At 44.2% G+C, this 12383-nt stretch overlaps 1 protein-coding gene across 1 annotated transcript; it reads left to right on the top strand.

The window, feature by feature from the left end:
- Positions 1-2961: 2961 nt before the first annotated feature.
- On the top strand, positions 2962-8877 carry rgcc (regulator of cell cycle). The gene is made up of 5 exons (XM_069712068.1): positions 2962-3118; positions 3385-3558; positions 6658-6765; positions 6996-7058; positions 8139-8877. Exons 1-5 carry the CDS (start codon positions 3091-3093, stop codon positions 8144-8146), a joined length of 381 nt encoding a protein of 126 aa, XP_069568169.1. The 5' UTR covers positions 2962-3090; the 3' UTR covers positions 8147-8877.
- The last annotated feature ends 3506 nt before the right edge of the window (positions 8878-12383 follow it).

Here is a 12383-nt window from a genome sequence, read left to right as displayed (position 1 = left end):
CAGGTTACAGCTATCGGTGGGCGGGACGTAGTATCGCCATGTTTCCAATCAGCTCAATAGATCCCCACTCGCTAATCCCCAGCTCGCCCAAATATGGTCACTTCCGGCTCTAAACCACTCTGAACTAGCAAGACGGCGCCGGCCGAATTCCGAACTCAAGGCTTCATAACGGCCGTTCACAAACCAACGGGTGACGTCACTGCTGGTTGCTGCTTGGTCTGGACACAAGCACATCCACTCGCACGTATACATATTACCTGTATATGTGCAAGTGCATGTGCTTGTGTATAGACCTACATGTGTATATTACACTCGTGTATTTATACTATACCATAGTCTTTTTGTGTAGGCACAAGCAAACACACACACACATACAGCACACTAAGTGCTCCGGCCATATGTTAAACTCATCATACAGCTTGTTGAAGTTAACTGCTCCATAAATCAGGACTCCTGCCACCAGGTAGTTTCAGTTTCTTTTTTTTTACCTGACTGGGATGTTGCAATCAAGTTAAAAAGTAATGCAGCCTTTACAAATGAATACGGTGCAAAGCACTTTATGATATCAATACTGTATTAGTCCAAGTTAAAACGAGTTATCAAACCAGCATTAGTAAGTGAAATAAGTGAGTCATACCAACACTTATGTCAATTGTTTTGTTTCTAAAATACAAATTGGAGTTTAGAGTTCATATGTGACATTTTGTCAATCAGAAAGAAATATGAATGATGTAAATATGTAAGTAGATATCATGCAATTTATTATTTAATAAATATAATTTCAATGATTTTGATTCTGTGTCCAGCTCATTGATGTATGATGACATTAATGAGTGAGTTCTGTTTGCAAATAGAGAGCCGTGCTATCCCAAGTATGAGTATGTGAACCCTGATATCTTCTCATGGTATCTTGAAGGTGTCACTTTTAGCACCTCTGCGTGTCATTAAGCAGCACCCAAGGGCCTCCAGAGTCAACGGACACATGCAGCTGCAAACACATGTTGTGTTTGTCCATTTGCTGATCGTGTTAAACTGGGCACTGAAGGTGTGAAAGTCTCTGCATGGCTCTGCGGCATGCAGCTGATGTGTGCAGGCAAATTAACTCAGATAGTTTTATTGGACGACTGGTCGTCTGAGGCTGCGGGACTACTGATGAGAAGCAGCTGTCCGTCTCTGAGTCAGTTAACAGTGGAAATCATGTTGATATATATATATATATATATGTTTCTATTATACACTTTTTACTAAAATGGCAATGTGACACCAAATTGATAAAGCAGCAATGTGCTCATCATCTTGACATCAGCACGTAATATAATAAAATAACTGATAGTCCCTCATTTGAATACTACTAACATTCATGAGTGTGAAGTCAACTGCTCCATAAATCAGAACTCCTGCCACCAGGTAGTTTCATTTTGGGTTTTTTAGCTGACTCGGATGTTGCAATCAAGTAGGATGTTAAAAAGTAATGCAGCCTTTACAAGTTACCAGATCTGCATGAACTAAATCCCTGGAGAGACATCATTTCTCAGTTGCTTGTATTTTTTTGGAATTGTAGTGCAGTGTGTAAATGTGTGCTGTGAGGATCTTTTTTAGACAGTTTTGGTCTTTTTTTTTTTAACCATCTGAAAATTAACAGTTCACCATAATAGTTGCATTTGACACAACTCAAGGTCTTCTCATTGATTCATTCCCTTAGTGCAGACCTTTTAGCTGCAACACAGATTGCTAAGTCACACAAATGACATCTGAGACACTAATAAACGTTCCATCAAGTCCACCTGTTGGTGAAGACCTGTGATTTAAATCACTGAAATAAGTTGATCATGAGTTCAGATTGTTTTCCAGATGTTCGTCTAACTGAACATTTTGGTAAGTAAACGCACCACCACACAGGTGAGCAAAGATCAGATGCAAGTGTGACTCTGCACCACCAGAGGGTGCCCCATGCTCACTGACGATAGAGCCTGCTCCAGACAAAATATGTTCCTGTCAGTGAGATCCAGTTTTGTTTGAATGACCTCCAGCTGATAACAGCCGTGGAGATCCTTGGGTACTCCCAAGGTCCTGTCTGAGTAGCGCACAGACATGTAACTCAAAATATGTTCTTTGAACCTCTTAAATCCTCTTCTATAACAACAAATATTGTGCTTTTAAATATGCAATTCAGTTACAGAACTCCACATTTAAATGGTCATTAGATATTTAGGAGAACCGGATTTTAATCAGGGAAAAATGTCTCCTCACGACACCTATAAGACCAGAGTGAATTCTCTCCAGAGTGAAGAAACTCTTCATTTTCCTCAGACTGTTGGAACATGAAGGTTCTCCGGACTCTTTGTGATTTACTACCACATATAAATCCAGAGTTTTGCACTGTATGAATGAAAATGACTCACTAACAAAGCTGAGGTCCATTTGAACAACACAGAAAATGTTAAATATCAGTGATAGAAGAAGGATTAAGATCCTTTACTTCATGTAAACTCCATCACAGACAAAACTTTCAACACTCCAAATGTTATTTCTGTTTTAAAAAATGAAGATCCATATATTTAAAATGTATTTTCTTTATTTGTTGTTGAACAGCCCACACCAGGGTCCAGAAACGGATGGTCCTATTTGGCCTGGCTCTCAGATAATTGGTTCCAATTCTGTCCTGATCTGCCTGGTGATGAAATATGGAAACCAGTAGGTCATGATTATAAATATCTCTGGATTACACCTCTGCCTGACAAGTGACACACAAGTTGTTTACAAACATACTTTTTTTTTTTTTTATGAAGGAGGCGTCAGGGAAGTGTAACTTCAACCGGGAAAATGTTTTATTAGCCACTGCGCGCGCAAACACACGCACGCACGCACACACCCTGCCGTCTCCTCTGAGCCTCGGCCGTCCCCGCCCCCTCTGAGTAGGGTTCGTTAAAAAGCGTCAGTCCTCGGCCTGGAGGGTCAGTTCAAGACCTTCAGCGGCGCTGCGCAGGGGCACAGACCGGACCGGGACTTTACACAGAGGGACACACGCTTCTAATAATACACAAACTCTGTGGGACATTACTGGATAATCTTTACCTGGTCAGTGGAATCATGAAGTCCCCGAAGCTGAAACCTCAAGGTAATTATAAATTCTTTTCTTTTTCTTCATCCTGTGTTGTTGTTGTTTTCTATTTATAGGTTAATAATACAAATAGCTGGTTTGATGTTTTAATTACAATAGTATTCCTGTTGTAAATATTTGAATTCAATAATTTGGACATATTTAGTCATATAGGAATGCCATAATAATACCATGATCTGATGGTCTATGATTATCAACGGTCCTTAATTGTCCCCATTCATGTTTGTTTGTTTTTTTTTAACTTTTCTGTTATGTTCCTGCAGCGAAGTTCGTCGACCAGGAGGACCTGAGCGACGCGCTGTGCGAGTTCGACGCGGTGATCGAAGACTTCACGTCGCCGGTGGAGAAGCGACACTTCAGGTACGACGAACACCTGAAGACCATGAAGAGGAGGAGCAGCGCCAGCGTGAGCGACAGCGGCATCAGCGACTCAGAGAGTGAGTGGGATTTTATTCACCGTTTAATCACCAGCTGTGGGGAGGATCGTCCTGCCGGCTGCTCCTGGTGTAATAATATTAAAATAAAGTTTCATCTTAGATGTGTTGTGATCTGTGGCATGGAACAATGAAACTGGACAGTTTAGGTCATCTCAAGGCAGGGAAGGTGACAGACTACCATAAAACACAGACAGGTAGGACTCCAGAATGGAGATCAGGCACTGTGCAGACTAAAGAGAATGGATTGGTTGTGTGTATCTACTGCCTCTACGACTCCTGCTACTCCTCCTCCACTGCACTGTTATACCTTGTGTGCATCTGGTCATGGACCGACTACAGAGCGACTGGTAAACTGTTGCATATGCATGATGTATGCTCACGCACAAGACATAACGAGAGCGTGATAAAGAGAGAGAAGGAGAGAATCTCTTTATCACGGTCCAGAGATTTCGGCGTCAGATGAAGCTGCAGCTGCATATTTTGGCACACCTGCCCCTGGATTGCAGCTGCTTGACTAAAGTTTTACTGTCATACATTACTTTATTACTGTACCATACAGTGTTTTTAAAAAGTCCGCTTCCCCAGCTGTGGGAACTGGCCCCAGGCAGGCTGTAATCCAAATGGGAAAGCCTCATACGCTGACACACGGAGAAAAATATGCTTCAGGTCGCCATGTGCTAAGATAGTTTTCCTAAACGCATGAGAGTGGTTTGGGAGCTCCGAGGGAAGGCGTGAAAAGAGAGTTAGGCTTTTAAAGATTTCTGGAAAGGCTGTCTGTGGAACCATTTAAGAGATCGTCATTCAGTCACATGCACGATCAACTCCAGAAAGGGAATCAGGCTTCTGAAATGCATTCTATTTTCATCTGAATATAGTTCCATGCAGGTTTTTTGCCTCAGCAATTTGCATGATAAGTCAGGTTCCAGTGGTTTTGTGTGTGTCTCATCACTGCCCACAGTGGTTACCATCCCAGCTATCACCACTATCACCACTATCACCACTAAGCATCCTTCAAGTTAGCAGCCGCAGCGCTAAACACGCAGGGAAGGTGATGGAACCTGTGTCTTTTGGCACTAATGAACCTCTTGATTTGCTAAAGGGATCAGATTCCTACATGTGCACTGTCCTCTCCATGGCAGTCCAATAAAGAGGGACCTGTCCCATGCAGGGGAGACCTATTGTCTCACAGCCTGATGGATGGAACGACTGGTGAAGGCGCAGATAAATGACAAAAACTGAGCTGAGTCTTAGAGCTGCACCCTGGAGTGATCGGGAGAGAGAGAGGGAGAGAGAGAGGGAGAGAGAGAGAGAGGGAGAGAGAGAGAGAGAGAGAGAGAGAGAGAGAGAGAGAGAGAGAGAGAGAGAGAGAGAGAGAGAGAGAGAGAGAGAGAGAGAGAGAGAGAGAGAGAGAGAGAGAGAGAGAGAGAGAGAGAGAGAGAGAGAGAGAGAGAGAGGGAGAGAGAGAGAGAGAGAGAGAGAGAGGAGAGAGAGAGAGAGAGAGAGAGAGAGAGAGGGAGAGAGAGAGAGAGAGAGAGAGAGAGAGAGAGAGAGAGACAGAGAGAGAGAGAGAGAGAGAGAGAGAGAGGGAGAGAGAGAGAGAGAGAGAGAGAGAGAGAGAGAGAGAGAGAGAGAGAGAGAGAGAGAGAGAGAGAGAGAGAGAGAGAGAGAGAGAGAGAGAGAGAGAGAGAGAGAGAGAGAGAGAGAGAGAGAGAGAGAGAGAGAGAGAGAGAGAGAGAGAGAGAGAGAGAGGGAGAGAGAGAGAGAGAGAGAGAGAGAGAGAGAGAGAGAGAGAGAGAGAGAGAGAGAGAGAGAGAGAGAGAGAGAGAGAGAGAGAGAGAGAGAGAGAGAGAGAGAGAGAGAGAGAGAGAGAGAGAGAGAGAGAGAGAGAGAGAAGGTAGGAGACAGTGATGAATATGAGAGAGCAGAAAAGGAAGCAGAGAAGGTTTCAGGTTCAAGTCAAATGCTGATGGTAAGGCCACAGCTCTGTCTGTCTGTCTGTGTGTGTGTGTGTGTGTGTGTGTGTGTGTGTGTGTGTGTGTGTGTGTGTGTGTGTGTGTGTGTGTGTGTGTGTGTGTGTGTGTGTGTGTGTGTGTGTGGTTGCTCCCTGTAGTGTGTGGCGTCTCCTGTCTCCCACTGTGTGCTGTGAGCTGAGTGATGGGAGAGGTTCGGGTCAGAGAGGGGGGAATAAGTAGGTGCTCGACATCTGAGACGCTGTCAAGTTCCTCTGGAGTTCTGCAGAGAAGGGCGAGATAAACACAGGCAGCTTTAAGTGAAGCCTAATTTCTTTTTGTCACACACACCCTTTTACTTTGTAGTCACACAGATATCATTAGCAGAGGTTGATACTTCAACAAAGCTGATTGAGTTGCTTTTAATGACAGAAGTGCGACAGATGAGCTCTGATGTTGCACAAGAATCTCGCAGCAAAAGTCTCTCTTCCTCCTTTTCTTACCAGACAAACAAACAGTGAAACTATATTACGTTATGTGGTGGCTTGAAATATAGTCTGGCAGATTGTAGGGGGCCATTATATCGTTTCTGTAAGCCTCCGTGTCGAGGTTCTGGTGGTACAGAGGAGACAGAAGCAGCATCCCAAACAAGAGTGTCCTCTGCCATTAGGCTCTCGACCCAAGAAAACGTGATATTGCCGTTACGTCCTGCCACAGCTGAGGTGAAGTAGCTGAGTTATAGAAACAATTAGCTCTAAAGTCATCCAGTGAAGCAGAGCGGAATAGAAATACAGAGAAGGTGTCGGGTACAGATGTTGTGGTTTTTCACCACAGAATACACGTTGTCTAATCATGTGTGTGTGTGTGTGTGTTTGTGTGTGTGTGTGTGTGTGTGTGTGTGTGTGTGTGTGTGTGTGTGTGTGTGTGTGTGTGTGTGTGTGTGTGTGTGTGTGCACCTCACTGTGTTCAAATACTTGCACATGCACGTGGTGCATGTGTATGACAGGCCATGGAGGAAGGCTGTCATTAGAGGAGAATGCAGTGATTACACAGTGAAGCTGGTCCACTGACACAGATCAGCGGCGGGGACACCGAAAAGGGAACGTTCACTTCAATTTGTCTGCGTTTTGTCCTCGTCTCTTTCCGACAGGTGCCGAGTCGCTCAACAGGAACAGCTTCAGCTTCAGTGATGAGAGACTGAACTCGCCCACCGTGCTCTCCCCGACCACCACCTCGCCTCCTCTTCTGTCACCCAAACGTGAGCTGAACTCCTCAAACACAATTTAAACTTCTATAGTAAAAACACAAAGAAAATCAGGTTAGACATATTAGTCATATTTCTGGTCTGCAACCAGATTCACACGGCTGTAATTAGATATGTTAAAGTGTGTAAGACTCTGAACCATCAGCCTTAACCCTATCTGCTGGCTGAAGATGCTTATAGTCAAACTTTTCTGAGGCGTGGATCTCTCTCTGTCTCACTTGCAGCCAAACTGGGGGACACCAAAGAGCTGGAGGACTTCATCGCCGACCTCGACAAGACATTAGAGAGTAAGTGCTAATGCAATCTGGCTGTCAGAACCCCTGATAAATTAGCCGGTGTGCTGGCGCCGCCCGCTACTTGGGATTAAGAGGAACATTTGTTCCCTTTGTCAGTGATGCTAACAACCACTCATAAAGTGACACAGGAGTCGTCCCCCCTCAGATTTCTAAGAAACGAAGGTGTGTCAGGGTTAGGAACTGGCTGAGGCACGTTGCATGGACCTCCAGGCTTCTGGGTGTTCCTCTGGAGAGAGAGGCGACGGATCCCTTTTCACCCGTCACTCAGCTTTGGAGAAATTGCTGCTTCCAACACCACGCAATTTCCACACACCACTGCGAACACTGGCTTTCTATTTCCTCCCATCTTTCTCTCCCCGTATACCTTCTTCACATATAGTACATGTGCTGAATAGAGTACAACACAGGCACAGAGTCCAGTGTATGTGAAGCATGTGTTTGTCTTGTGTGTCTTCCTCTTTTTTCTTCTTTTTTTTTTTAATTGAAGTTTCTTAGACCAAAGGGTTGTGTATGATGTAAAGATTGCAAAGCACCCTGAGGCAATTTGTGATTTGTAATATTGGGCTATATTAATCAAATCTAACTTGAATTGACACACACAAAACTCGAACCTGATAAGTCAATAGGAAACTGTTTAGTGGCTTACAGCATTGTTTATAGACGTACATGTCTAATGAGGGTTGGACCTCTTCTTCACTTGGGGATTGTGAGTGTTGGACTGAAGCATCAGAGTATGAGGAATGTGTGCTGGTGAAAAACCTGGGCTGAAAACTGTAAATGTAAGGAAGGGAAAAAACAACTTTCCATATTTCCATGTTTGTTTGTCCACCGCCGGCTCCGTTCACCGAATGTCCGTCTTTCACGACTCACAGGCGTCCCGTCCCCCTTGCAAAGCTGGACATTCAATCAGCCAATCAGGCTCCCCTGTTAGCCCTGGAGAATGCCATGTTTATGAGAGCCAGTGGCGTTTACGATGACCAGCCTGTAAAACCAAACGTCTGCCGCTCTGAGAGCAGAGCCAGCGAGTCCTGTTCTAATCATGTCTGTCTGTCCGTCTCCGTCTCTTCTTAGGCATGTGACACAGAGGCTCACAGTTGGCTTGGAGCGTAGCCATGAGGGACGGACGGAGTGGAAGTCTGGAACCCCCCCTTTGAGCAGTTAATATGCACCTGCCCCCCCCCCTCTCACACTGAAAACCACCCAACAGGATGCAGCTGGATGGCACAGCAACTGCCGCGCTGCTCCAGCACGGCATCAGGCCAGCTCTCCTAAAGTTAACCTGCTAGCGTCCTACTGACTCCAGACCACATGGCTACTGGGCTGCAAGGACTGCAGGGTCAAAATCATCCTCAGCAGCCATGAGGTAATGGACTCCATGAAAAATTATAAGGAGTGCAGACGTGGAATATGTGCCAGAAAGAGTCACTGGAATTATAAATCCTCCCACCACACAGACCCGGTTACACTCCCTCATCCAAAACTTGAGCTGGAAGACTATTTAAAAGTGGCTTTTTATAATAGAAAAATATTTGTAATGTTATAGAGCTTCTTGTAAATTTATCACTCTTTTTTTGTGAAGTATATTTTTGTATCATATGTAAATAATAATTGTTTCAAATTATATTTGCCTTGGTATTGACAGGACAGTCATTAAGATTAAGATTTGACACGTTGACTGGAATAAAGTTGATTAAATGTGAACTGAAAACTTAATCCGCTCTGAAAAAAACTGGAAAGCAATATGTGTATTTAATACAGCTAATGCCTGCCAGAGATGATATTAAACTATGAAATATTGTTCTTTTAGTAACCACTGCCTCTTGTCTTCATTTTTCACTTGCTTCTCTGGGGTTCAGTCACACATCTGAATATAATGTGGACTTCTGTTTTGTCCATTATGTTTATTCTGCAATATTCAGTAAATAATAACCAGCTAAATATGCAATAACCTGTTTTAAATAGAACTTTGGAAAGTCCTCATATCTGTAGCAAAATCAAATCTCACAAGTTGGTATTGATTTCTTCCAGAGTCCAGTGAGCACAGGAGGAGCTGCTGAATTGGAGCGATAGCACAGCGGGGATCTGTAAAAGACAGCCAGCTCCTCACCACCTCAGCACTTTATTAACCCACCGACACCACTATCCTGGTGTGTCCTTCTCCCAGTCTCCCTGTGTGTTTCAGTGACCGGCTGATCTCCTAGTTTTCAGCTTCCGTCTGTAGGATGTATGTAGGATCATTGCCAACAGTCAGTAGAGCTGCAAACACAGTCAGGCAAACCAAGTTAGATCTACATAAAGTGTCAGATGGATTTTTTTAGTCAGGCCTCAGAGTTATTTTCTTGAAAGGTGGTTGCAGTTCTGAACTGTAGTCCACTTAAGATAAACAGTTATCAAAGTAGACTCCATGCAGCAGTGTTGGAAGAGGTGGGACATCCACTTCCTTCCAAGAATGTAACTCATACATGCAACAACACAGACACACTAAAATAGGCAGTACACGTCTCTTACCTTCTGTGCTCATTAATCAACCACTCGGCAAAACAGGACTTATGTAACTTCTTTAGCAACAGGGTCTATTTCCAGAGGTGGATGGAGACAGCAGGGTGTGACCCCCTTCTGGCCCAGCAGCAGCTGTGACTGAAGTATTCTGATGTCACAGGCACCCCTCTGTCTGCTGGCCGCCAGAGGTCAAAGGTCATTAACTATGGGTAGACCCACTTCCATATAGCTTCCATGTAGTGGCAGTGCAGCAGGTGCAGACAGACGAGGAAACACAACAAAAAATGGGTTTCTATTCTGGATCCTACATTTCCCAGAGTGCAACGCAACTTTTTCAAACTCCATGCTACAAGTTTGTAACGCAGGCTGTCTGTTTGAATTCCTTGTCTGCAAGCCAAAACAACCCAGCGCACATCACTATGACATCATCAGTGTTTCTTTCGCTGACCCTCCTGAGCCAGAACAGACATTACTTAACAGGTTTCACAGGCTCAGTTTCCCTTTTAAACATTGATGATCTTTAGTGACTTTAGACTTCATAGTTCTGTGCAAAACTGGAAGGCACTAAAATCAAAGCAAATATGCTTTCAAAAATAATGTGGTGAGTTGATGTTATTCACTAAGTAACATCCTACAAACCATATGTGATGTTAGTAGAAAAGAAAAAAGAATAAAATTAAGCCTACATTTGGTGTGAGCACATTGTACATTTAAAACAGCACATATTCACCTCGGTACTCTACAGTTTTTCAAGGTATTTAGCATGCAAGTTGTTTCAAGCATCTCTCTTTAAATGGTATTGGGTCACAAACAAGAATGTTTACCATCTAAAGTGCCTGAAAGTTTTACACAGCGCAGTACTGTCAGCCTGTAGCTCGATGTAAAGACTGATGCTCAATGTAAAACAGAGATCATGACCCTCCTTTTCATTCACCAGTTAATTCAATTTAATTCAGTTCCTGGTTGCATCTGTGCTGATTTGAGCTGCAGCTTTTGATTTTGTTTCACATGAAGCCTGATGTTTTGAAGTGTTCAAAAAAACAACAACTTCAGCCCACAAACTGAGAGTGTCTCACAGCTGTGCTGATCACAGTCTGCAGATCCGGCCGGCCCACTCTCACTCCATGCCAGTCTCTATTAATGTGATGGCAGGAAGCTGGCACAGAGACCCCCGTCTCCGGCTTGTTTCTTCAGTACAGTTGTCAGAGAGAAGCTGTGGGTACAATGTCACTGGGAGTCCACCTATCTGCGATGTCCTGCCCCATGGGTATGGTGTTTGTAGGGCGCCTGCCTGAGGCTGGGCAGCTGGTGCTAATCTGAGGGAACATGTTGACATAACACATGATTCTCTATTGGCAGCCGTGGGCATCTTTTTGGCCGCATGGGTCAGTCCACTGAGAGTGTTGGCCTTGGCAGTCGACAGACAGCGTACACACACGGGACTGGAAGTGTGGGAAAGTGGGAGAGTCGGGCAGAGAACACAGCTGGTGGAGGAATTGTTCATAGACGATACAGGACATAGGACAGAGAATTAATCTGGAGCCTTGAGAGACAGAAAAATCAAGGTGAGGGACAGAAAAGGAGGCTGACGACAACCAAACTAAATCTTTCAACCATGTGTCAGTCTTTACATCGAGGTGGATTCCCATGGGAGGCCCCTGAAGACTGCTCAAGTGGTCGTTCTATGAATAGGCTGTGCAGAGATGCACAGATGTGTGTCCACATCACAAAGAGACAAAAATACCCAGTGACAAAATATCAGGTTTAGCTTTCAGCTGGGTTTTTACTGGTGTCCAGATGTCCCTGCTGGCAGTGCAGGACAGGGGGACATCAGTGAGTGTGTTCCCATGTCTTTGTCTATAATCTGCTCACCTTGTTGTTGAAGGTCTGACTGAGGGGTGTTCGCAGGTTGTCAAGTGAACTAGTGATTTAACCCGCCCATCTGTATGAAGAAGAGTCCCAACCTCTAATGCCAGAGGTAACCAGGTTTACTTTGGTCAGGGCTTTCTTAAGTGGTTGAAACCATGACAGAAAGGCTTCACAAAGTTTATTGGCAATCTAGTAATTTGTCAGACGTGAAATGTTAAAGTTTGGAGATAAAAGGAAGAGGATCTAAAAGGATTTTGAGTTGGTTTTAGGAGGAGCTTAAACCTTTGAAAGGCTGAGGGTGCCTCAGTGGGGAGCAGTTCATTAATAATGTTAACCAAATTGGGTACAGTTGTAGCATTTCTAAAAAGTATGTTGGGTTTTATTCAACAGCAGCCTGCTGACCAACAGCAGACCAGACTCACTCAGATGTAGATCGACAGGCAAATTTAGCTGTCATGTAAGTAGTTATTATTGCCTCTCACTAATAATGATCTCCATCCCCACTATCAGACGGACTTATCTATGACCTGACTGACTGTAACGTCGACCTCTCATAACTGATTCTGTACCGGAGCAGCTGCAGTACATTGATCCGTGATAACATCTGTCTTCAAATGTAAAAATACTGGAGGATAAAGTATTAGTGGGCTAATGATTGTTAATGCTAACAAAGACGCCTCCGTTCCTCTGATCATCTCTGACAAAGTTTCTGATGAAGTTTAGCCCCATTTACACCTCTTGAAATAGGTCACACTGCTCTAAACGGGCAGATGCTTCACACACACACACACACACACACACACACACACACACACACACACACACACACACACACACACACACACACACACACACACACACACACACACACACACACACTGGGAAATATGGACAATGTGTGGTTGTGCTAGATCTGACAGTGCAATGAATGTACTGCTGTGGATGTCC

This window comes from Brachyistius frenatus, unplaced genomic scaffold (assembly GCF_029030835.1).
Source record: "Brachyistius frenatus isolate BFR_SWC_R1_liver_20210118 unplaced genomic scaffold, ASM2903083v1 Contig_106, whole genome shotgun sequence".
NCBI classification, from domain to species: Eukaryota; Metazoa; Chordata; class Actinopteri; family Embiotocidae; genus Brachyistius; species Brachyistius frenatus.
The sequence above is the reverse complement of the archived record's forward strand: the minus strand, read 5'-3'. Positions and strand labels throughout refer to the sequence as shown.

Bases quoted from the DNA above. Each gene is read 5' to 3' on its own strand.
- rgcc (XM_069712068.1), top strand. From the start codon at position 3,091: ATGAAGTCCCCGAAGCTGAAACCTCAAG. The intron at 3,119-3,384 runs GTAATTATAAAT...ATGTTCCTGCAG, and splicing joins CCCGAAGCTGAAACCTCAAG to CGAAGTTCGTCGACCAGGAG. The intron at 3,559-6,657 runs GTGAGTGGGATT...TCTTTCCGACAG, and splicing joins CGGCATCAGCGACTCAGAGA to GTGCCGAGTCGCTCAACAGG.